Source organism: Andrographis paniculata, unplaced genomic scaffold (genome assembly GCF_009805555.1).
Source record: "Andrographis paniculata isolate CXL003 unplaced genomic scaffold, ASM980555v1 Contig9END, whole genome shotgun sequence".
Classification (NCBI taxonomy): Eukaryota; Viridiplantae; Streptophyta; class Magnoliopsida; order Lamiales; family Acanthaceae; genus Andrographis; species Andrographis paniculata.
The window spans coordinates 2,632,172-2,659,675 of record NW_026137639.1 but is presented as its reverse complement, the minus strand read 5'-3'; the positions used below and the strand labels follow the sequence as shown (position 1 = coordinate 2,659,675).

At 24.9% G+C, this 27,504-nt stretch overlaps 1 protein-coding gene across 6 annotated transcripts; it reads right to left on the bottom strand.

Annotated features, from left to right (window-relative positions):
* Window positions 1-2,317: 2,317 nt before the first annotated feature.
* LOC127244159 (uncharacterized) lies at window positions 2,318-24,504 on the bottom strand. 6 transcript variants are annotated; one of them, XM_051264549.1, is made up of 4 exons: window positions 24,071-24,504; window positions 23,740-23,986; window positions 10,041-10,109; window positions 2,318-2,627 (listed from the first exon to the last, which is right to left on the bottom strand). In XM_051264549.1, exons 1-4 carry the CDS (start codon window positions 24,317-24,319, stop codon window positions 2,485-2,487), a joined length of 708 nt encoding a protein of 235 aa, XP_051120506.1. In that variant the 5' UTR covers window positions 24,320-24,504; the 3' UTR covers window positions 2,318-2,484. The 6 variants fall into 6 exon arrangements, with proteins under 6 accessions (XP_051120506.1, XP_051120507.1, XP_051120508.1 ...); XM_051264550.1 differs by having other exon boundaries at window positions 2,318-2,621; XM_051264551.1 differs by lacking the exon at window positions 2,318-2,627 and adding an exon at window positions 12,047-12,111 and having other exon boundaries at window positions 10,054-10,109.
* Window positions 24,505-27,504: the final 3,000 nt, after the last annotated feature.

Here is a 27,504-nt window from a genome sequence, read left to right as displayed (position 1 = left end):
ACTCATCTTTCTCCAAGATCCGACAACTAAAATTAATTTTCAGCATGGTGCTGAAAATAAGTTTTCAGCAACTAATCCGAATTCATTAATATATATAATGTATTATCTGTAGTAATATCGCGTACTGTTTGTTGTTTGTTAACACGCTATGTGTTGTTAGCATTGTGCTGAATTTTAAAAGCTGTAATTGCCGCCAAATATTGAATGAAGTGTAATAGTTAAATATTAATTTGTTGACTTTGCCAAAATTAGTAATAGGGTAAATTCAGAGGACGAACTAAAAAGAAAAGTGAGAATAAATTTGGCAGACAGATAAAGTAATTTTTTTCACAAAAATTTTGTCGTACCCTAATTCCTTCAATGTCGATCTTCTCAAATAAAAAATCTCTCCAATTCTTGTTTCCTAATTTGGTTCGCTGCAAATTTTGATCAATTTGTTTTTTCGTTGGGCGGCCATTGTTGGTGGACCGAATTCGTTTAAGAAAATTTGCGTGTAATACGAGACTCGAGATTCCATTTCTTTCTATCATCTCAATTTCTTCTATTAATTAGAATAACTGACTTGTATTCAATTATATAATTGTATAATATCTTCAATATTTTATTAGTTAGTGGAAGTGTGTAAGAGATTTTGATATTTTTGCCCTTTGACTTTATATAAAAAAGTAATTGTACGTGTAATATACACGTGTAATGGTATGTTTGTAATTTAGGTAAAAATTAAAAGTATTTTGGTATTGGTGTATGATTATTTTTACTAAAAATAAAAACGAAATATTTTGGAGTGAGATGAACGAAAATAATAAAAATAATACTTTGAATTGGAACGGAGGGAGTGAGTACGTATTTAGAAGCCTCGTTGTCCTTTTGCCTAGCTCCATTAATTATCAAGAATTGTCCTCCATGTCAATTTAATTTGAAATTTTCAACCAAATACTAAAAATTAGCTGCTCATAAGCTGACCGCCCTTTCATTTATGTATTTCGACACTCACGTCAATATACATGTGATATATGGAGCCATGTCATCTGTTTTAAGCGTTTTACTGATCGTTTAGTTTTTTGTGCGGCCTATGACGTTGATTTGAATTTTCTTAAAGAGTATTTTAATATACTTCTTTCGTCTTATAACTATATATTTTTTTGTTTTTTGTACGGAATTTTAGAAATATTAGTATTATATTGGGATGTAGTAAAAATAAGATAGAATAACTAAAATAACCTTATTAGTATTGTGTAATATTAGAGCTGTAAAACAAACGAATTTTTCGCGAGCTCGGCTCGTTTGAGCTCGCTAAGAGCTTGTTCGTTAAGTTAAACGAGCCGAACACAAACATAAATTTTGGCTCATTATATTCACGAACGAACTCGAGCTTGTTCGCGAACGTTTGATAGTATTTATTAAAATTTTTATATTTAATAAGTATATATATATATCTTTATAAATATTATATTTCATTCTATTCTTTATTCAAATTTATTGATAAAAATTATAATTATTATTAATTAAATTAATTTTTTTAAAAAAAAGTAAATAAAGAAAATAAAATTTCTTTTAACGAGCCGAGTCGAGCCGAATACGAACAAAAAAATTGTTAAACGAGCCGAGCTCAAACAAAAATTTCAGCTCATATATCTTAACGAACGAATACAAGCCGAACTCGAGTCCTTAACGAGCCGAGCTCAAACATGACAAGCTCGGCTCTGTTCGGCTTGGTTATAACTCTATGTAATATAAATGTAATGATATTTGTGTAATATATTATAAGTTGTAAGGGTATTTGTAATATTAGATAGACAATACAGTTACTAAAAAAGAAAATAGATACTTTGTTATGGGACGGACTAAAATAAAAAAATGGATAGTTTGTTATTGGACGGAGGGAATAATAGTCCTTCCGTCTGTACGTCTCTAAGGGTCACATTTACCTTTTTATGTCATTATACTTAATATTAAAAATATCCTTATATTTATATAATTTTTTGTCCACGTGTCATTCTATTAATAATATAAGACACTAATGAAAGTATTTTTACAATTTTTTCTTAATTTGTAGTACGGTTTAATATAATAATTAATATTCAAAGATCAACATGCAAAAAAATAAATAAAATCCTTAGAGCCGAACGAAAATAGTATATTTTTAAAAATTGTGCAAAATAAATATTTTTACTTTCAATTTAAAATGACAAAAAAAATCTTCATTCCTTTTCTCAACTTCATTATTATCTCAACCCTACATTCCTCCTTCTACCTCATTAAGTATATATATATATATATATACTTATGGTTGCAAATTTTGTGTTGATCTGACCAAATCAGTATGGTATTGATTTAATTGAATTAGCACATATTACAGACGACCGAACATATATTTATGCATATTTTAATATATCTTCTAATATATATTGATTCCGTCCAATTAACATCCTTCTTACTTGAATACAAATTGACACAATTAAATTAAAATAATTAATTAATTAATTAATAAGCCCAGTCTTCCGGGAGCTGCGAAAGGTCATCCGAACTGGAGTGAGTGGTAGTGGCCAACTCTGGACCATTATTTTCCTGTTCATCTTTTTTCTTCTTGTCGCTCAATCTCGATATTTCGTCTGTCCCACCTGCATCTTCACATTAATTATTTAGTTTTGTATTTTTTGAAAAAATGTGTTTTTTATTTTTGGTATAAAAAATTGTATCGATAATATAAAGTATAATATTTTATATTGAATTATTAATTTTTTGTAGACGAATAAAATATTACCCCTCCGTCCCAAATAAGGTGCAACATTTGGTTTGGGCACGGATTTTCAGGTGAATAGTATTAAGTAGAATAATTTAGAAATTAGGTGATGTTATTAAGAGAGAAATGTATATTTTATTTTTTTATTTAGGTGATGTGATGGGATAATGTAAGGTAGAGATTAAGTATAATTAATTATTTAAGAAAATGTTGCACGATGTTTGAGACGGAGGAAATATTATATATAGTGTATTAATATATATTGTAGGTTTTTATAATTTTTATAAAACATTATGTCATCCAAAAATAAATTGAATAAACAAATTCCTAGTCAATTGAAATTGGATAGCATTCATATGGTGATTTTCATCTAATTTTGTTATTAGTTATTATTATTATTATTATTGAACTCTTATCTAATAAAAAAAAATATAAAATTCACGTATAAATTATAAAAATTACGCGAAATCTTTTATTATTTTGAGACTGCATTAAACTCTTTTTATAGTTTCAGAAAATTTTCATTTAAGCTTCATTCTGTTATTAGTTAATGATGATTGTTCTACATTTATCCTAAATGTGAAGATAATTCTATAATTTTATAACTACTAAGTCATTGTTAACTAATGACAGAAAAAGTTGTTAAATACAAATTTTTAAAATAATAAGAGAATTTGACGCAATTTTTAAATAATAGAAGATTTTACACAATTTGTATGAAATAGGAGTGGATTTTATACTATTATGTCTAAAGAAAATTAAAATATTCTACTTAAAATTTACTTTTATGTTCAATGTATCATGCTATAGATGTAGGCAAGATATCAAATTTCCGTTTCATACTAGATTTCTGATGGGTGAATTTACAAAAATTTTGATTTTGGTTTACATAAATCATGGAAATTATTAAAAACATTTGAAAATTTCAAATGAAATTTTAAATATGTTTTCTAATACTCCCTTCATTCCGTTCCGTCCAATAAAAAATGGCATTTTTTTATTTTTAATAAATTAATTTATTTTAAATATATTTAATAACTATAAATCAATTTAATTAAATTTTCAACTTCTTACGTCTCTTTTCAATAAATAAATATTTTTTTATATTCAAATTATATATATAATTAATTTTAAGTTAATTATAAATAAATAAACATATTTTTTATTTATTTTTATTATATAAAATTTTATTATCTACGAAAAAATATTCATATTATATAAATTTTATTGAGATATAATGACAAAAAAAATTTAAATACCTACTATACTACTTATATAAAAAATAATAAAATAATATCGTAATTTTATTAATTTTATTATTATTATTATTATTGTTGTTGTTGTTTTTGTTGTTTTAACAAAAATCCTAAGTCCTTTCCACTTTATTCTCTACACCTTCTCTACCCTCCACTTTCTTTCCCCACAAAATCCACAATAGCCGCCCCTCATTCCCCAATATTTTTTTCTTTCCTTTTATTTAGTTTTTATTTTATTTTATTTTATTTGTGTCTATTATTATTTCAATCATAATATATATATATATTTTTAATAGCGCCGTATTTCTTCCAAAGGTGAAATACCCGGTGAATTTTTATTTTATTTATTTTTCTTTATTATTATTTTAATTATAATATATTTATTAAATTATAATTAAAAATTATTAATTTTATATTTAGAGAACAATCAGAAATTTTCAAGAAGTGTTTGTAATTCATTGTGGGATTATTGATTGAATATATATAGTTTGACCCGAAATTTACAGAATGTGACAAAATTTTTAGATTTGTTTTCTTGATCTTTAATGTGGTTTTCGTTGGTTGATTTAATGATGATTGAACATGTTTATATGAATTTTTAAAAACTCTTAATTTTTATTTTTTTACACATATAATTTGTTATTATTTAAAGGGAGTGAAAGATTTTTCATATGAAAAAATATTATTATCCCTTTTATATTCTATTATTTATGCATATAATTTATTATCCTTCCTTATATAAAGGAAATTTTATAGTAAATTTGTTTACTTCGACTTATAAATTCTTAAATTTATTATATGAAAATTGTTACTAATTAATTATTTTTTTTTTATCATACTATGATACAAAAAAAGTCTAAAAAAAAAGAGAAAGAAAAAAAGAATGAGAAAAAAAAAATAGAAGAGAAAGAAGAGAAGTAGAAAGATTATTTATTTTATTTTATTTATGTAATAATATTATTAAATTAATTTTAATTTTCTACTAATCAATTCTTTTTTATTCTTATTATATTTATTTACAAATTTATTTATAAATTTATTTAGTTTCGAATATAATGTTCTAATACTTCATTGTTATAGTATATGTATTGTTTTAAAAGTTATCTATTGTGTTATTTTTATTTTCTACTAATATAAAATATTTTTCATTCTTATTACGTATGAATTTATTATTTTATTTAGTTTCTAAATATAATGTTCTAATACTCCATTGTTATTGTATATGTATTTTTTAAAATTATCTATTATATTATTGTTATTTTCTACTAATAAAAACTTTTTCATTCTTATTGAGTATTTGTTTTTTCTAATTGATTTGATTTCAATTATTATATTATAGTATATTTTTCAATATTTTAAATTATTTTCAAATTTATAGTTTTTTTATTTGAAAGAATATTAATAGAAACTATAAAGAAAATTATGGTAAATTTTGATATATATATATATATATATGTTTAGTTATTACTTTTATTTTTATTATCTATGTATTTTTTTATACATTTGTTATTTTTATTTGCTACTAATCAATTTTTTATTCATTATTATTTAATATGTATTATTTAATTGATTTGGTTTTGAATATTATATTAAAAAAAAATTCCTTAATTTAGTAGATTATATTTAAATTTTGAGAATATTAGAGAAATTCAGACAAAAAAGTAAGATAAATTTTAGTAATTTATAAAAATTAATATATTTTAATACTTTATTTTTACTTTGTATGCATTCTTTTATTTGTTTTTTTTTTATTTTTATTTTTTACTAATTAATTTTTATTTATTCTTATTCTATATATTTTTTCTAATTAATTTGGTTTAGAATATTACTATTTTAATACTCTTTTATTTGGTTGAAAATTAAAATTATATTCAAATTTTGAGCCTTTTGTTTTTATCTAATATGATTTGTTAATAAATATTTTTAATCCAATTTAAATTTGACTTCACTTTTAAGTATGAATTTTGTAATTTATAAATTTTATTACTTAATACTCGGTCATATTTATTTTTACTTTTGTTAGCGTGTTTGCTTTTTTTTTTTTTTTTTTTTATCAATAGATATGAATTATTTCAAAATTTATTTTAATGTTTCATTTAATAAGATTGTAAATAAATATTTTAAATTTAAAATGATATATAAGTTTTATTTTATTTATAATTTACTTAATATTATTTGTTTGTTTTTCTTTTCGTTACTATAAAAATATATATTATTTAGTATGTTATTAGAATATTGTTTTCAAGTGCAAACTAACAACCATGTATATATTCATGACAACAAACTTCTTTCAAATTTATTTTGATTTTTAATTTAAGAGTAATTATGAATAATTATTTTTTATCTATAGGGTAAACTGTTTTTTTAGTCTCGTAATTGGACCTCCTATTATTTTAGTCCCGTAAGTGGAGCATGTCGCAAACTAATCCTATAAGTGAAAATTTTTTGTTGTTTTAGTCCTCCGGCGCCGGAGACGCCCGCGTGGCTCGCCGGAAGCCACGTGTCCCGCCAAATCAGGGACACTTGGCGGATACGTGAATTTTATTTTTTTTTCATTTTTTTTGATTGTTTTAATTTTTTTTTTTTTTTTTTAATTAGACCAAATAAAAAAATTTAAAAAAAAACAAATAAAAATAAAAAATAAAATCCACGTGTCCGCCAGGTGTCGCTGACCTGGCGGACACGTGGCCTCCGGCGAGCCACACAGGCGTCTCCGGCGTCAGAGGACTAAAACAACGAAAATTTTTCACTTATTGGACTAGTTTGCAACAGATTCCACATACAGACTAAAATGATAAGGGGTCCAGTTACGAGACTGGAAAAACAGTTTATCCTTATCTCTATTACGTTTGAGTTTAAATTAGAGTATATATTTATGAAATTTAGATTCGCTTATTTAATATTATTTATTTGGTTTACTGACCGTATTTTTTATTTATAATTTTTTTTATATAAATTAATTTTTGTTATCTTCATACAAAAATTTATTATCAAAATAAAATATATTATTTAAAATATAAAATTAAATTAATATAAAAAATTTAATAATTATATGCACGGGTAATAGCTAGTATTATAATAAAATTCATACATTTTTATTAAGTGCAATATTTAAAAGTACTTTAGAATGTGTTTTTTTAGTATTTTGTTACGAGAATTTTATTATCATTTTTTTTTAAAAAAATATCAAATCAAATATTTATTTTTTATTTTTTTATATATTATGTTAAAAAATAATTTATATTCAAAATATCACATCAAAATATATTTATATAAAATCATGTAACTATTTCAATTTAAAATTATTAATATTCAAATTCTAAACACAAAATTCAAACTATCAAAAGAATACATCCTTAGAGTTTATGAAAGGATCAATCTAAATAAAAAATAAATTTGAAAATAATATTTAACGAAAAAAACAAACAAATTTATAAAATTTCTGTCCCATTTCGGATATTTGGATTTTAAGTGAAATTTAATTAAAATTCTGTAAAAGATATTGTATATGGTGTGTATTTACTTCGAATGAATGATTGAATTATAAATGTTTACTTTCAGTTATTATATATTAAATAATATTTATTTTCTTTTTAGCAATGAACTAATCAATATAATGTTTACTTTCAGTAATCAAATATTAAATAAAGTTATATTAAATTTATTTTATTTAATTATATGGTATAATTATTTTTTTTACCTAAAATATCATTAATAATCTTATTATAAATTATATAATAAAACTTATTTTATACATTATTTTTTTCATATTATTACAATATAATATGTAAGAATACATTAAAATTTAATTGTAATATTGTTATGATATAATATATATATATATATTGATATATTTTATATTATTTATTAGATATATTAAATTTTATACTCATAATTAATAATTAAATTTTAGTAAAACACGTTGTATCATTTTTATCACTATATATTATTGATTAAAAATTTTAAAAAATAAATAAATTTTATTTCAAATAAAATTAAAATATATTAAAGAAAAAAATTATTATTATATTTATATAAAATGCTTCTAGGTGTCTAAAAGGAAAGAGTAATTTAGATATTTTATTAAGTAGGATTATCGTAATACTAGGAAGTTAGATTGTATAAATAATACTATAAATTATTATAATTGTATCGGATCCCCTAATACATTAAAGTAATTATTCACTCTAATCTCATGTACTAAACACACCCTAGCTGTATAGGTCTCTATTCTTGTTTAGATTTATTTTTCAACATTTTTATATCATTCAAAATTTATAATTATTTTCAATATATTTCATCAAACTAACGTTTAAACACAAAACAAACATAAATCAAACACACTCCTACGATATAATAACAAATTTTATTTTGATTAAATGGTAAAAAATTTCATAATTCTCCGGTAGTTTCGAAATTCAGCATAAATTTTTTTTGTACTTTAAAAATTGGATGACACTTCCTTATACTTTAGATACGTTGCATGAAACCTCATCGCCATAGAACTTCTCTTGTATAATGATGAAAAGATGATTTTCTATCTATATTCTTTGCGTTGTGGGGATTTCATATAATATGTTTTAAAATATAAGGGGACATTATGCAATTTTTAAAGTAAAGTGAGAATTTTTACGCTGAATTTCAAAACTACAAAGAGGTTTCATACAATATTTTTTAAAGTATAAGTGACGTCATACAATTTGTTTAAAGTAAATAAGAATTTACGCCAAATTTCAAAACTATGTGGAAGTTATAGACAATTTTCTCTTATTAAAACATAGTACTATTTTCAAACTATATCAAAAGACTTATATATATATATATATATGCAAACAAGTTCTCTTCATCATATTCTTTCTACTTCATATAATCAGGTGGCCAATACCCTTTAATTTATAACACTAATAATAAATTAAAGGGTAAACTGTTTTTTTTAGTCCCGTAACTGACCCCTTATCATTTTAGTCCCGTAAGTGGAGCCTGTCACAAACTAGTCCCATAAGTGAAAAATTTTCGTTGTTTTAGTCCTCCGGCACTGGAGATGCCCGCGTGGCTCGCCGGAGGTGACGTGTCCGCCAGGTGTAGCTGACCTGGCGGACACGTGGATTTTTTTTGTTTTTTTTTTTTCATTTTTAAAAAATTTTTAAAAAATTATTTTTAATTTTATTTGTATTTTTTTATTTGTTCCAATTTAAAAAAATTAAAAAAAAAGGGAAAAAAAAAAGTAAATCCACGTGTCCGCCAGGTGTCACTGAACTGGCGGGACACCTGGCGGACACGTCACCTCCGGCGAGCCACGCGGGCGTCTCCGGCACCGGAGGACTAAAACAGCGAAAAACTTTCACTTATGGGACTAGTTTGCGATAGACTCCACTTACGGGACTAAAATGATAAAAGGATCCAGTTACGGAACTAAAAAAATAGTTTACCCTAAATTAAATTACTTGCCAATGATAATAAATCGTACATGGGCTCTACTAACCTTATGTTTTCGACTTTACCTGTGATTGTTTGGAGGTTTGAATTCTTTTTGGGATTTAAATAGTAAAATATTTGAATTTAAATAGTTATATAATATGATATAAATATATGTTGATATAATATTTTGAATGTAAAATTTATTTTTAATATAATATAATAAATAAATAAATAAATATTTTATTATTTTTTTTAGGGAAAGAATTTTTATAAATAATAAAAGTTCGGTAAAATTTGATAAAAGAACACACTCAAATTAATCATCAAATTTTGTATTTAAAAAATATCATATTCATTATATATATATTTTTTAGTAAAAGTATCGCATCAAATATATATTCACATTATATTAAATACAGTTTTTAAAAATCTATAGAAAAATATTTTTAAAATATATCTAAATACAATCATAATTATTCTAATACAGCTATATAATAATAATAATAATAATAATAATAATAATAATAATAATAAATGGAGTTAATACTTTATTATTATTTTACCACAATTATTAACTAAAATAATCCTTAAAATAAAATAAAATAAAATAAAATTTGGTGTACCTTGAAGTGTGGTAAAATGAAATTCCAAGACTCTTAAAACCCTTGTGGGCATTAGGACCATCGAACAACCTGTTCATAATTCAAACCACAAATATATATATATATATATTATCAACTACATAAAATTATAATTAGTGTATATATACAGTACATATACATAATGCAAAAGCTGCGAATCTTGTATTGATCTTGCCAAATCATAGTAATGTTTGATTTTACCGGATCAGTATATATTATATATATAATCAACATATATTTAAACATAATATCATATATATTGAATTATTATATAACTCACGCTGAATTATAATATAATATATGTTTTATTATAAATATATTGAAATATATATAAATATATGTTATTACCTATATAGCATATATGTTGATCGGGTCAAATCAGCACTATGCTGACTTAAACGGATCAAAAGTTCATCCATACCCTATTATACAATATCATAACAATTTATATTTTGGTAAACTTTTTTTTAGTCCTATAACTGAACTCCTTTATCATTTTAGTCGTCTCGTAAGTGGAGCATGTCGCAAACTAGTCTCATAAGTGAAAAAATTTCGTTGTTTTAGCCCTCTGGCGCCGAAGACGCCCGCGTGGCTCGCCGGAGGCCACGTGTCCGGCAAGTCAGCGACACTTGGCGGACACGTGGATTTTATTTTATTTTTTCATTTTTTAAAAATTTATTTTTTTTTTATTTTTTTTTTTAATTTGGTTCAATTGAAAAAAAAAATTTAAAAATGAAAATAAAATAAAATCTTGTGTCCGCCAGGTGTTGCTGACCTGGCGGGACACCTGACGGACACGTGGCTTCCGGCGAGCCACGCAGGCGTCTCGGGCGCCGGAGGACTAAAACAACGAAAATTTTCCACTTATGGGACTAGTTTGCGACAGGCTCCACTTACGAGACTAAAATGATATAGGGTTACAGTTACGGGACTAAAAAAATAATTTATCCTTTATATTTTATTTAATTTTCCAAAAATATATAGATTCAGATGTTATGATATTGTTTTTCGAAACTATTTGTCCTTCTTTATAAATATAGACATATATATATATTTTTTGAATATATCCTATAAAAAATTGGTTTCAATTTTTGTATTCGTGGAACCATGCCCACACTATAAAATTTATATTAATATAATATATTTATAAATTATGAGCTGAAAACACATTAGAACAATCTACGTGGCACACAACTTGACCATCTATATTTTATGTGATAGTTAAATAATTGAGGGTGTGTTTTGCTGTGAATTTTAGTATTTGGATCTAGATTTTTAAATAGTAAAAAGTTAATTTGAACTGTTGTTAGATGAAATATAAATAAAAATTGATATGATGTTTTAAAAAAAAATTATAATATAATATAAAAAAATTATTATTTGATGTGATATTTTTTGAAAAAAAAAAAGAATGCAAATAGTAAGAATATGCTAGTAAAATCAACAAAAGAACACAACTTGAGATTCGGGCGGTCCCGGAAATATAGCACTTTGTCTGTTTGGAAATGGCTACTTAACCATATATAGTTACTTATATATTTTCCACAAACATACCAAAAACGTGGATAGAATTGTGCGGTGAGAATTCGATCCAATCTTATGATAAAAAATTGTTTAATTTTACTAATGGGCCATACATATATATATATATATATATATAAATATATATGAATAAACTGATTTTTTTAGTTTTTTAATCGGATCCCTTTATCATTTTAGTTTCGTAACGGGAGTCTATTGCAAATTAGTTTCATAAGAAAATTTTTTGCAATTTTAGTCATCTGGCATCGGAGATGCCTACGCCAGATAACATGTATTCGCCGGGTCAGCGACTGCTGGAGGACGTGTAGGTTTTTATTTTATTTTTATTTTTTTTAAAATTTTTAATTTTCATTTCTTTTCACAATTTTTAATTTTTAAAACAATGACAAAATAAATTAATTAATTTTTTTTAAAAAAAATTCACATGTCTACTAGATGTCGCTCACCTGGCGGACACGTATCCTCCGGCGAGCCACACGGGTGCGACGTAGGCATCTTCGGCGCCGGATGACTAAAAGTTCGAAAATTTTTTACTTACGAGACTAAATAATTTGTAACATACTTCAATTACGATATTAAAATGATAAAAATGTTCAGTTATGAAACTAAAAAATCAATTATATATATGTTTTAGTTAAGGTGGTAATGAAAGTATTGTGCTGATTTCCTTTAAAAAAAAAGATTAAATATAAAAAGAAAAAAAAAGAAAAAAACATTTTTTTTTTTTAAATTGGTATATAGAGTATATATTGTACTCTATACAAATATATTTGGTGTTCTGTAAAAATATATTTGATGTTTTGTAAAAGTAGGTCTAATGCTCTATATTGTGTTGCTAGTTTCACGGATAGCATCAATTTAAGAGTCCATAAAGTACCAATATCAATAATCTCGAAAGTACTAATCAAAATTTCAAAAAATAAAAATGATTAGCGCTATTTGAAAAATTGAACTGTATTTTTTTAAGACTTGAAAAAAATTATTTAAAAAGTAGTTTAGTAAATAAAAATAATAGTGACAATAAATTAAAGTGACAGTAATAAAATTATGCATAAATATATTATGTATAAATTTAATGGGCAACAAAAGAATTAGCATAATTATCTAGGATAAAAAAAAAGTATAACATATACTTCATTCATTATCGAAAATTATGTTCATTTAGTTGAGATAAGGATTTCAACAAAATTAGGATAAACTGTTTTTTTAGTCCCGTAACTGGACCCCTTTATCATTTTAGTCCTGTAAGTGGAGCATGTCGCAAACTAGTCCCATAAGTGAAAAATTTTCGCTGTTTTAGTCCTCCGGCGCCGGAGACGCCCGCGTGGCTCGCCGGAGGTGACGTGTCCGCCAGGTGTCCCGCCAGGTCAGCGACACCTAGCAGACACGTGGATTTATTTATTTTTTTAAATTTTTTTAAATTTTTTTAATTGGATTAAATAAAAAAAATACAAATAAAATTAAAAATAAATTAAAAATAAGTTTTTTACAGCGACACCTGGCGGACACGTCACCTCCGGCGAGCCACGCGGGCATCTCCAGCGCCGGAGGACTAAAACAGCGAAAAATTTTCACTTATGGGACTAGTTTGCGACAGGTTCCACTTACGGGACTAAAATGATAAGGGGGTCCAGTTACGGGACTAAAAATAACCCGTAAGTTGAAAATTTTCGCACATTTAATCATCCGACGTCGGAGATGCCTGCGTGGCATACCGGATGACACATATCCGCATGGTTAGCGCCACTTAGCTTGGCGGATAGTGGATAATTTTTATTTTTAAATTACAAATAAAAAATATAAAAGGATTTAAAAAATATAAAAGGATTTAAAAAATATAAAATTAATATAAATATAATATTTTTTATTTTTATTTTTTCTTTTCTTTTAATTAATTTTTTTATTTTTATCTTTAATTTTAAATTTTAATTTTTTTATTTTTATTTTTAAAAATAAATTATAAAGTAAAAATTATTCACGTGTTCGCTGGGTGGCGTTTTCACTTTACAAAATTATATTTAGTAACCTTAAGTTACAGATTAAAATGATAAAGAGGTTTAGTTACTGAACTAAAAAAATAGTTTACTCATATATTTATAAGGCTAAATTGTATAAAATCCACCCGTTGTTTCATGAAATTGCACCAAATCCCCCATACTTCTAAAACTGCGTCAAACTCCCTCGTGGTTTCATAAATTTTGCGTCTAACCACCTCAGTGGTCCTTATTTAACGGTATTTGATCTAAATGCGCTCAAATTGCGAATAAATTTTAGAATCTCAATTTATAAACCCCTAAAATTACAAATATATATTTTTTTTATATTTACCCTAAAAAATAGTTATTTTTTCTCAGGTTTGAAGAGTTTATTTTTACTATTTATTTAGCCTAAATATATAAAAAATAAATATATTTGTAATTGTATGGGTTTAGAAATTGAGATTCTAATATTTATTCGCAGTTTGAGCGCATTTAGGTCAAATACCGTTAAATAAGGACCGCTGAGGGGGTTAGACGCAAAGTTTATGAAACCACGAGGAAGTTTGACGCAGTTTTAGAAGTACGAGGGATTTGGTGCAATTTCATGAAACCAAAGGTGGATTTTATGCAATTTAGCCTATTTATAATAATAATAATATTTTCTATTTTAAAGTATGTGTTCACTTGATATTTTACTCTAATACATTTTTTCAAAATATTATTCAAAACTATAACATATATTATAAAAGTTAACAAAAAAATCAATAAAAGTATACAAAATATTACTCTCTCCGTCCAGCTAGAAAAATATACATATTTCTATTTTCGGACGTCCAATACAAAGTAAGCATTTCATTAAATACCTTATTTGCTTAAAAAAATATTCTTACTTTACATCACATCATTATTTTTACACAAAAAAGCAAGACAAAAAATATTATTACACTACTTTTAACAATCTACTTTAATTAAAATACTATTATTTCTTAAATACTGCGCAAAAATAAGTGTTTACTTTCTATGTGGACGGAGGGAGTATTTTTTATAATAATTTCACCATTCTATATATCTCAAGAATTTATTAATATAAAACAAACACACATTAAGGGGGTATATTCAATATAGATTTTGTAGGATTTTGTTGGACTTTCAAAATTTGGATGTATTCAATCAAGACTTTTAAAAGTCTTTTAAAATTTAGAGGTATTCAATCCAAACTTTTAAAAGTGTTTTAAAATCTTGAGGTATTCAATATAGACTTTAAGTCTATTGATTTTAATGGAAAATTGTGAAAATTTTGTATAGGAAAGAATCTCTCCTAATCATCAGAGGTTTTGATGGATTCTTAAAATTATTATTATTATTATTATTATTATTATTGTTGTTGTTGTTGTTGTTGTAGTATATATGATCAATAATATGATAATATTTATTACTATTATTATAATTTTTAATAAAAATAATAATTTAAAACTAAAATATATTAACAAATTATTATGAATTTTTTAAAAAAAATATATATTTTTATATTATAAATATAATTTTAAAAATTATTATTATCACAATAAATATGTATTACTGTCGTCTTTTCTTTTCAATTATCGAACACTATATTATCATTACGATAACAATGAAATAGATATTTAAATATATATTTTTTGTTGAATCGTTAATTTATATTTATTTTAATATTTTAATATTTTTTTAAAAATCGTAAATTATATTTTTTTTATTTTATTTATATACGTATTTATTTTTCATGTAAAAAAGTTATATAAATAATAATAATAAATAATAAAGAAATATAAAACTAATTTGATATATTGAATGATAATATAATACTTATAAAATTAAAATTAATAATTTAGAATGGAGTAGTATTACAGATGTTACAATACTTCTACATTATTAATACTTATATATTATTTATTAATATTAAATATTATTTTATTAATAATTATTTATTATATTTATAAAATTTGTTTGTTTGATATAAATTTATATAATTAATATATATACATAAAAAAAAATTATTTTACAATCCTACAAAATCCATATAAATCCATAAAGAATTCAATCAAATCCGAAGAAATCCATCTAAATCAATTACTAAAATCCATCAAACTCAACGTAGACTCTGTAGATTTTCTAAATCCACGTAAATCCATAAACTTTTTAAAATCCAAAAAAATTCATTAAAATCCTAATTAAATACACCCCCGTAAGTGTGTAAAATTAAAACTTTTGCTAAATAAAGCAGTAAAAATTGATTTTTTAGTTTCACCCGTAACTCTTTTATCATTTTAGATCATAGTTAGACTTTATATTATATTTTTTATATAGTTAAAATTTTGGCAGAAATGATCTGCAGACGTCGGAGTCCTAACATAGCACCCTAAACTCTAAATGCAATGGAGATTTTGCGAATGATACGTGGAAAACATTGAGAATCTGACGTGCAATGACAGCAACTCCAGCGCTTGAGGATTAGTTTTGCCATTTTTTTATTATTATGGGAGTAATTAAAAACAATGTCTAGTTATGATCTTAATATGATAAGGAGATTGTGTACAAAATTAAAAAAAAAAATAGTTTTCCCAATAAAGAAATATATATTAGTGTCTTGTGAATTTATTACTCTTCATTTCAACTCAAAATACTATTTTTATTATTTTTGTCCGTCACACTCAAAAATATCAATTTTCAATTATAGTAAAAATAATCACACTAAAACCAAAATACCATTTAATTTTTTTTTATAAACTATAAATCTAAAATTACATATACAAGTAATTTATATATAAAATAAAAAGCGTAAAAATGTTAAAACTATCTTACATATTTCTATTAACCGGTAAAATATTATTATTTTTTAATCTACTATAAAACCTCGTACAACTCTTTGGATTGTGATGAAAGGAGAGTATTGTTTTATATTTAAAAATATATAAATATATTTTACAAGTTCCATTTATTCATATACAAGTGCACTTGATACTATTTTATATATCATCTCTTTATTAATTTATAAAGCATTTTAAACAAAAATGTAAAAAAGATAAAAGAAAAGAAAGACCTACAAAAATATTTATTTAGAGGGGAAACTATTTTTAGTCCCGCACATGACCATTATTATTGCCACTTTAGGACTCTAAATGAACTCTATTCCCAACTAATTTTTTTTACATAAATAGTCATTTGTCACCGGAATTGACACATTGTCGATGATGTGGTTCTCCGGTGCTGATTTGGCGCTCGAAAGATCATACACGTCTGCACCAAATTAGTAAGGGCAAGCCACATCATCACCGACATGTCAATTCTGGCTACGGAGGACTTTTTCTGCAAAAATTGCAAAAATAAAAAAATTAAGGCACAGTTTTCATACATGGGCTGTATTTGTTTTGTGAAAATGATTTGAAGAGATATTTTTTCATATCAAGTATAAAAGATTGTGTAGATAATAAAAAAAATAATAAATGTGTATAATATATTAATATTTTTAGAAAAATTTAAAAAAGAATAAACACATGCTCTATTTAGAATCTGAAAATAATAATAGTAGTTACATGGAGAACTAAAAAAATAATTTATCCTTATTTAAATTATACTCCTCTGTCCCAATTGAAGGTTTATTTTTTTATTTTCTTTTTTAAAGTGGATTAATAAATCGTAGTAGTATTATCTTAGTAATTGTATATATAATAACAGGCTTGTAATTTATATAATTAATATTTGATTATATTAAAAAAAAGAAAGAAATTTTTTTAATGAGAAATACAAAAATAGTAAAAAAAATAAAATAAAATAAAAGAGTCACGTTTAGTTAAAACTATACTATAACAAAAATTATTAAAAATTGAGTGACAAAGATAATATGTGTTATATATTGTACATTTTTTAAATTGTTTCCCTCTGAAATAATGTCAGTTCTTGCAATATTTGTTGGATTGTGAAGTCTAATAACAAACTACCTAGGATTAAGGATATAGTTAGGATTTTTTTAAATAGCAAACAATAAGAAATAAAGATAAGATTAAAGTTTGTTGTGATATGCAAGATTTAGGCCTAAGGTTTCAACCTCATACACATAAATATATATATCTTATATTTTAGTATTTTTTTTCAATTTCTTAATTAAAAGTATAGTGAAATTCTTTCTTTTCAATGACCCAAATATAAGTCAATTTAGATTGAATTGAGTAAACAAATTCCCTTTAGTTTCATATTGTTTCATTTCATATCATTGTGATATTTTCGTAAAAACTAGTATCAGAGCCTCACGGGTGGAAGCCCTCACAATGATGTAAGAAAAGTTTCTCATTAACAAATTCAATAGAGTCGACTACGGATTTTGGAAGATGCACATTAAAGATTATTTCTATGGAATGATTCTATACAAATCCTTGGGAGATATGTACCAGAAGCCATATGTAGCCAATAAAGTTCATCAGATGCGGAAACTCTTCAACCTTAAGATATCAGAGACTAATATCGTTTATGATCACATCAACGAATTCAATATTATCACATCGGATTTAGCCTATGCTAATATTGAATTTGACGATGAGGTTAAATTCCTAGTCTTGTTTTCGAGTCTTCCAGAAAGTTAGGAAGACTTTGCCACAATAATTAGTGTTTCATTAGGAAATGAGAAATTGAAGTTCGATGTCGTTAGACATCTGATTTTGAGCGAGAAAATTCACAGGACAAAAAAGGTTATAGGTTCTATTCTGAGTATGGAAAGTCAAGCTAAAGGTAATTCTAAAAACAAAAATCAAAGTGGACTCAAGTTGAGTAATTGAAATAGACTCAAGAAAGATTTAAACCATATTATGTGTTGGAATTGTTATGAGTCCAAATATTATTGAAATCAATGCAGAACACCGAAAAAAGATAAAAATATAACAATTCAACCAATGCAACAACAGAAGATATAAGGGGTGCTAACAGTGTGAGCACAAGCACTCCTTTAGAGTCATTGTTTTGGATTCTAGGGTTTCGTTTCACTCTTGCAGTAATTTAGAGATCATAGAAAACTAAAGTTCCAAATATTTCGGAATTGTTCATCTTGTGGATAATGAACTGTTGAGGATTATGAGAAAAGAGAATCCCAAGATATATATATATATATAAATAAAAAAAAAATCCATCATGGAAACAAATGGGAATTGCATGACGTCACACACATACCAAGCTTGAAGAGAAATTTGATCTTTGTAAAACAATTAAACGATAAAGATTATTCTACAATGTTTTAATACAAGACATAGAAGATTTTCAAAAGAACCATAATGTTTGCTAGAGGTTAAAAGAAAGTGTCATATATATGACTACAAATATGTTGACTAAGGTTGTACACTTAGAGAAGTTGAAACTATCTCATAGCTTCAACATGTTTGGATAATGAGAATAATACAGTTTTACACTGCAATTGAAATTGAAAGATGAAAGTAAGAATTGCAATCAGTTTTCAATTAAAAGATTGTTGGATTGTAAAGTTTGAAAACAAACAAATAAGAAATAAGAATATAGTTATGATTTGTTAGAATAACAATCAGAAATAGTGTAAAACTAGAGTTATTGTGATATACGATATATAGGCGTAGGATTTCAATTATATATATATATTTTTTATTTCTATTAATTGAAAGACAGTGAAATTTTTTATTTCGCAGCATCCACATACGAGATCAGTTTAGATCGAACCGGGTAACTAGAATCTCTTGAATCTTATATTGTTTTTTTTTTGAATCTTTGTGATATTTTTGTAACAGTATTATAGTATATTTGGTTATTGGATCACATGTAAATTGAAAGTTGGATTAGAGGAGATTTATTAATTAATATTTGATTTACAATCTAATATATATAATTAAAAAAATAAAATACTTCAATCATTCTGTCTCACTTCAATGTACTTATTTGAATAGAAGATTAAAAATAATAATATTTTATTGGTTAGTGAAATCGTAAGATGATTTTAAAAAAATTATCATTTGTATTTTATTTATAAATTAATTTTATGTATAGTAGTATATTTATAATTTACGTAAAAGTTAAGGGTACTTTGTTATTAATGTAAGATTACTTTTATTATAATAGAAAATTTATACTTTTGAGTAGGAAGACGAAAATAGTAAAACTGTTACTTTTTGGGACAAATAAAGTATATATTAAGTATTTTAAAAATTATATCTCATTATATTATATAATATGAATATCATATTGTAAAAAGTAAACTTTTATATAATACAGAATAAATAAATTTTTTTATGTTTAATAGTATAAATTAATTGTATTAAAATAGAGAATTTTGGATTTATATAAAAATATTTATTTATTGAAGAGATAAATAAAAATAAAATTTTTGGAGTGTTTTCGAAACACAAATCAATATTATTTAGTCTATGTGGTTTTTTATAAAAATATATTATTTTTTCTCATAAAGCATTTGCGAGGACTGAATCAACCCAATACTAATATATTATTGTCTACTTTGAGTCGAGCCCACGCGAATTTATTTTTAGACTTTCTTCAAAAGATCTCATACTAGTAGAGTTCCATTTGATACTTAGGTGTGAGTTTTTTTCAAATCTTCTAATGTAGAACTTAGATTTGCATCTAAATAGCATCGTATTAAAATATTATTTAAAAGTAAAATTTAAATAAAAAATACACAATTTCAAATTAAAAACAAACAAACACTTAAATGGGTCCTATTGAAAAAAAAAAGAAAAAACAAACAAACAAACAAAAATTAATAGTATAATAATGCAAGTACTAACCACAGTTATGTTTGGATGTTATGCGATTAATAGTTAAGTAGTTCAAAATACTTATTTTGTTATTCTAGTTCCGATATTGTGTTTAATTTAGGAAATAAGCACTGTGATCATTTTTTCAGAAAGGACAGATGAAATGTCCACATACCATATGACACTCTCGTCTGCAAGTCACGTAAAATCAGGCGTGTCGGGCTTAGGCTAACCTCACAGGCCAATACGAATCCTCCAGCGTAGTTTGTTCTTACTCACGCGCACCTTGGGAGACTTTTTCAAATGGTTACCTATTTTCAAATTACTCTAGAGTTTTTTAGTAGAGCTCTTGAAAATGAATGTACACATTGTTGATATGTGTAGTTTATTCAATTCATTTAATTTCTATTTAACCTTTGATGACATAGCACCGGCTCATCCATACGCGAGAATTGGCTTAGCACCGGCCAAACTCCGGGGTATCACATCCTCCCCCACTTTAGAATACAAAGTCCGTGTTGCAGCTCAAGGATTCGTCAACTGTTAGGCCCTTCAACAGTCAGGTCAACGACTGTGAGCTGTCGCAAATCGACTCTAATACCAACTGTGACACTCCGGCCCGCAAGACACGTAAGACCGAGCGTGTCGGGATTAGACTAGTCTCACAAGTCAACACGAGTCTTTCCACCTTGTCTTTACACTGAGAGATGTCCTAATGAAGCACCCATTCTCAAATTATTTTAGAGAAAACATACTTAACTTTAGAGTTCTTTCAGTAGGGCTCCCGAAAAAAAATATGCAAATTGTTGACATGAGTAGTCTATTCAGTTCACTTAATTTCTATTCAATCTTGAATGGCTTAACATCAGCTCATCCATACATGAGAGTTGGCCTAGCATCGGCCCAACTCCGACGGTATCACATACCATCAATCTTTAGTTCAAATAGCATTGTGCTCTGTGAAATACTACTATCTACTTATTTTTTGAACTGGTGCTCTAGTAAAGTATGTCGGATGCTCTAAAAAATATGTATTGTACTCTATATCAATTTACCTTGTTTTCTATAGAAATATATTAATGTTTTATAGAAATATGTTTAATACTCTATATGGTAAATATTATGCTCTATAATGTGTTGTTAGTTCTCAAAATAACATTGATTCAACAGTCTATAAAACATTGATCAAGAGTCCAGAAAAATATACATTTTGAATATAGTATATGCTATTTGGACTCGCAATCAGTGATCTAAACTATTAAATGATGCACTTTAAAAACTTAAATGATGTTGATTTTTTCAAATCAATACTGTAACAACCGCATTTTTATTCAAGTGCATAAAATGTTATATCATATTAAATATGTTTTTTATTCAATTTTTACCATTTCCAAACTAACCAGGAATACTAGTGTGATTTATAGATTAAAGTGTTAACCGTTCATAGCATAAAAGCTATGGGAAATAAAACCTTAAATATAAAATTATTGTAATAAAATGGCGCCATTGATTTGGTGGAGAAAGGGTACATTGTGGTTGTGATTTTAAATGAAAAATAAAAATAAAAATAAATAAATAAATAATAATAATAATAATAATAATAATAATAATAATAATAATAAAATAAATAAATAAATAAATTATTTTGTATATTTTTTATAAAAATATATTATATTTTTTAATAAAATATTATATCAAAATATTATTTAAATAAAAATTCAAATAAATATTCAATTTCAAATTACAATCAAACAAACTCGAACTTTATTTATAAATATTTGTTGGTATATTGGTGTGAACTATTGACACTCAACATGTTAAATGTGTGATTGTTTAGTAGTTTTTCTATATTATCTTACTCGACATATTTTTTATTTTTTTTATGTCCCATGATAATTTGACAATTTTCTATTTTGGGTAAAATTAACTAAATAACATATATCATCATATAAGAACTATTCAAAAACTCTTTACTTCTATCTCTCTACTCAAAAAGTAAAGATTTTTTTATCTATATTTAAAACTTCACATCTTTTATAAAATTAATTTATATTAATTATAAATAAATAAATAAGTGTATCTTTTATATTATTCTATTATAAAAAAAAAAGAAAAAAATTATTCTCTACAAAATGATATTGTAAATATTCCCTTTATCTCGCTTATCATGTTCACATTTCTATTTTTGTTCATCTCATTTATTTTGTCACTTTCTTGTTTTTTGAAAAATATTATACACTTTAATTTTATTTTAAATTTATAAATTAAAAATTTGAAACTTTAATTAGACTAATTAGTATCTCAATATTAATCTATAATTATTTTTATTTTACGATAATTATTTTTACTCATACATTCTTAATAATTTACTAATTATACTTCTTTTAAATTTTCATGTCTACAGTAAAACGGACATGGTATCCGGGACGGATGGAGTATTTTTTATTGCATTTTAAATTATTTAAATGTATATTCTATTTTTAAAATTATATATATTAAATTTATTTTAAAACTATCAATATTATTAATTACATAAAAATATAATATCATAATTCACTATTATTAATTAATTAAACATGTTATTTTAAATACCATGTTACTAATGAAATGGTTCGATTCAGTGGAGACGATGGAATATTTTGTTTTGAAATATTTTATTATGTGAAGCATAAATAATTGTACGGATAATAAAAAAGTAATATATTATATTAAATATTGATTTATATATATAATATTTTGTATTAACAGAGCCTAAATTAAATTATTAATATTATTATTATTATTTTAAATAATTGTTGATGTTATATTTTGAATATAAAATTATTTTTAGTTATAGTTTTAAAATAAAAATAATTATTTAATTTATATTTTTAGAGAAAAAAAAAGATAAAAAAATCTTGTGAAAATTTTTGTAAAACATAATCATTTGATTTTGATATTTTGTGAAAAATCAACAAATTACACAATTCTCATTTAAAGCAATAATACTCCCCCTTTTCAAAATAATAATTTTAATTTTTTATTTTCGTCCATCTCAAAACAACAGTCTTATTTTCATAAATAATCATAAAATTAAATCTATTTTTCTTTATTATTATACAAATATCGTTATTTTTTACACAAATACATTCAGAAAAATATATATCTCCTTTATACTCATTTTCAATATAATATTATTATTTTTTAAATTTTGTATCGATGACAAATGAGATTATTGTTCCGAAATGGAAGGAATATATAAAAATAATAGTATATTTTAAAACCTATTTATATGTATATAAATTATTTTATTTAACCTTTTACTGTATTTAAAGAAAATTAAAATTTTTAAATTTTAACCGGCATATGATCCTTAGCCTTTTGAAATCAGTAAAGTCTTAGAAACCCTACAAATAAACATACCTGATTTCTCTTTGCTCCCGGTTGGGAGTCCTGATGCACGGGGGAGGAAAACGCCAGTACCGGAGGACCCGGACCCGCCAAGGAAAACTGCATGCATACCCGACCCGACCCGGCTGCTTGGCCTGTATTTCGGATCTGCATTTCGGAGCTGTTTCTTCTGCCGGTGGGTCGGCGGCAGCTTTTTCCGTCTTTCCGGCCGGAAACGGCCTTGATTGGCCGCCGGCGGTTGAGTTTCCGATTCAGGCCCCTGCCGGAAAATGATACCATGAATAATCAAACACATTTAGTTAATAAATATTTCCCCCCAAAAAAAATATACAGTAAGGCTTACCTCAATAATAAACTTCTTGTTCTCATCATTTATTTCTTCTTCTTCTTCTTCAAACATGAACTCAGCCATTTGGCGAGCTAATTCGGCGGCGAACTCGCCGCCGGCGTCTGCCGACGAGCCGAAATCCGGCGTGGTGGAGCCGAAGCAAATAGAGGAGCTTCTAGAAGTGGAGGTGGAGGTCGTGTGGCTATGGGTTTTGAATTGATCGGAATAGAGCAGAGGTTTTTTACTGCCGACAGACGACGCCATAGACACGCCGGCGATGTATGATATATAAAATATATATGTATAGAATAATAAATTAAGATTATTAATTATATATAAATATATATATATATATATATATGTATGTAGAGGTATATGTGGGACTTGTAATGAAAGGGAGGAGGAGCGTTAGCAGGTGGAGCTGCAGTTACAGTTGCATTTGCATTTCAATTTGGATTTGCATTTGCATTTGCATTTTGGGGTGATATGTATTATATGCACGTTTGACTACTATTTAATTATATTTTTATATAGTTGGAATTTGAATGATTTATATAATATTTTAATATAAGAAAAATAATATTATCTCCTTTTACTTAAAAGTATACATATTTTTATTTTAGAACATTCAATTACAATGTAACCATTTTATTAAATACCCTATTTTTTTCCACAAATATATTTACTTTACATCACATCATTACTTTTATACTCAAAAGTAAGGGCAAAAATACCAGTATACTACTTTTAACTACCCACTATAATTAAAATATCATTATTTTTTAAATTTCGCACAAAATATGAACATATATTTCTTAAGCAGACGAAGGGAATAATATATTTCGATTAAAAATTAGATAAACTAGCCCTATTGTTAAGAAAAGTAAGTAAATTTCTCAAATATTTTAAAATGTTTATGTTTAACGCCCTTTCGTCATTATTTAATACTCTCTCCGTCAAGTTAGAAAGTATACATATTTCTATTTTGAGACATCTAATTACAAATTAATCATTTCATTAAATACCCCATTTTTTTCCACAAATACCCTTACTTTACATCACATCATTACTTTTATACCAAAAAAATAAGGGCAAAAATGTCATTTCATTACTTTTACCTACACACTATAATTAAAATATTATTATTCCTTAATCTCCATGCCAAAAGTAAATGTATACTTTTAACTTGGACGGTGGGAGTAGTTATTATAAGTAAAATTCTCAAATATTTTAAAATTTTTATGTTTAACACTCTTTTGTCATTATTTAATAGTCATTATAAATAAAATTCTCAAATATTTTAAAATTTTTATGTTTAACACTCTTTTGTCATTATTTAATAGTCATTATAAATAAAATTCTCAAATATTTTAAAATTTTTATGTTTAACAGCCTTTGGTCATTATTTAATAGTGACTATACTATATAGTCTTAATTTAAAAGATAATTCAAAAATTCTATAACTACAAAATCACAGCTAGCAAAATGATGAAAGTAGATTAAATTTATAAAACTACCAAAAAATCTAATACTCCCTCCGTTTCAGAACTATAGTCTTAATTGAATTGAGTACGAGATTTAAGGAATATTGATATTATATTGGTAGTTGGTAAAAAGTATAGTTAAAAGACCTTTTTGCCATTGTAAATGTATTAGTGTAAAAAGTAGTGGCAATTGTGTAACCAAAATGAAAAAGTAGGGGTAGTTTTATGGTGATATGGTTATTTATGGAAATAAGACTATTGTTTTGGAACGGACAAAAATGGTAAATAAGACTATTGTATTGGGACGGAAGGAATACAATTTTAAAAGGAGAAGGATTTTTGCATAATTTTTATAAACTACAAATGAATTTTAAATGGTGATATTTTTTTCAATTAAATTTGATATTAATTGTAAATTTGCACCTAATTATTTAAATTTTCTATAAATAAAAAAGTTAAAATTCTTAAATAAATAAATAATTTATCACCATTCATTTAATAATTTTCGAAGACTAACTGTTAACTTATAAATTTTTACAAAAAAATACAAAATAAAGTATTGAATAATTATTTATTTATTTCTTTTAATCAAATAATACTATTTAAAATATGTTACTCTTTTTATTTACTAAGGTAATTAAATGTATATTTACAACAAAATATCAAACGCACTTAAAAAAAATTACAAATTACTACGGAAAAATTTTGTCACAACCGACAAAATTTCCGTCACAATTTTCAATTATAACGGAATTTGCATCCAACTGAAAATTGTAGTAAATATTATTGTAGTAATCCAATGTGACAACTAAGATTTCCGTTACAGAAAATTGCCACGTAATTAATGACTGTTATTTCCGTTGCAACATTTTGCATTGCAAGAAAATATAATTGTTGTTGATTCCGTTGTATTTTTTTGCAACACATTTTTCAAGATTTATATATGTTGCAAATTCTGTCACAAATACATAAAAAAAATTACGAGAAAATATAAGTATTGCTAATTCCGTCGCAATTTCTATAGCAGACCATTTATTCAATTTGTTTCTGCTCATTTTTTTTTTTCGATTTTTCCAAAACCTATATGAAAAATATATATTCAATCCTCCAAAATCAACCCAATTTAATTATTTGATTAATATCTCTCATCAAAGACACAAGAACTAACTAAAATAATATAGAATTTTTAAACCTAAAAAGTGTCTAATACACTATAGATATAATGTATTTATTATCAGTACCATAAGTAATAAATACCAGACAAATGTATAAATCTGTTTTCATCCGCCATAATATCATAAAAAACAACTAAAGTCATAACTATAAAAAGCATATAATAATAAAACATCATGATATTGGAGCACTACCACCATCTTAATCGGGGTCGAACCTATAAATGAATGGTGCTCTCATACGCCACCTATAAATGAATGGTGCTCTCATACGCCGTAATTGCTCTATAATGTGCAAGATCAAATTGTATATGACTTGTTGGTTCTCCATATTTGTAGCTCACTGCATCATTAAAATATCATTATAAATATATATAGCAAAAAATAAAAATATATTAATATTGCATACAGAAAATTCTATCCAAGAGACTTGAATTTTTTAATTATTTCTTAATAATAGAAATTCTATATAAGCAATATTTCAATGTACAAGCACTCAAAAAAATGAGAGAAAAACTCATAATTGATATAATATTATAATAATTTTTTCACATTTTTGTTTGAATTTTTTTTTTTTTTTTTTTTTTTATGAGAAGCAATATTATTTTTTCAATGCATAATAATATCTAAACATAATTTTGTAGAATAAGTCAAATGATAAATCATACTGCATGTGTCATTCATAATACTTAACTACTCATTTAAAATGATTAAATTATTATTTTTAAGGTGTTTGTTGCACTATTCAACTACAACATTTACAATTCCAATCATATTCAATTTTGTGCTTAAA

Excerpts from the sequence above, each read along its gene's own strand:
- LOC127244159 (XM_051264549.1), bottom strand. The coding sequence starts at position 24,319 with ATGGCGTCGTCTGTCGGCAGTAAAAAACCTCTGCTCTATTCCGATCAA. Across the intron at positions 23,987-24,070 it reads ACAAGAAGTTTATTATTGAG|GGGCCTGAATCGGAAACTCA; the intron begins GTAAGCCTTACT and ends ATTTTCCGGCAG. Across the intron at positions 10,110-23,739 it reads CGGGAGCAAAGAGAAATCAG|GTTGTTCGATGGTCCTAATG; the intron begins GTATGTTTATTT and ends AATTATGAACAG.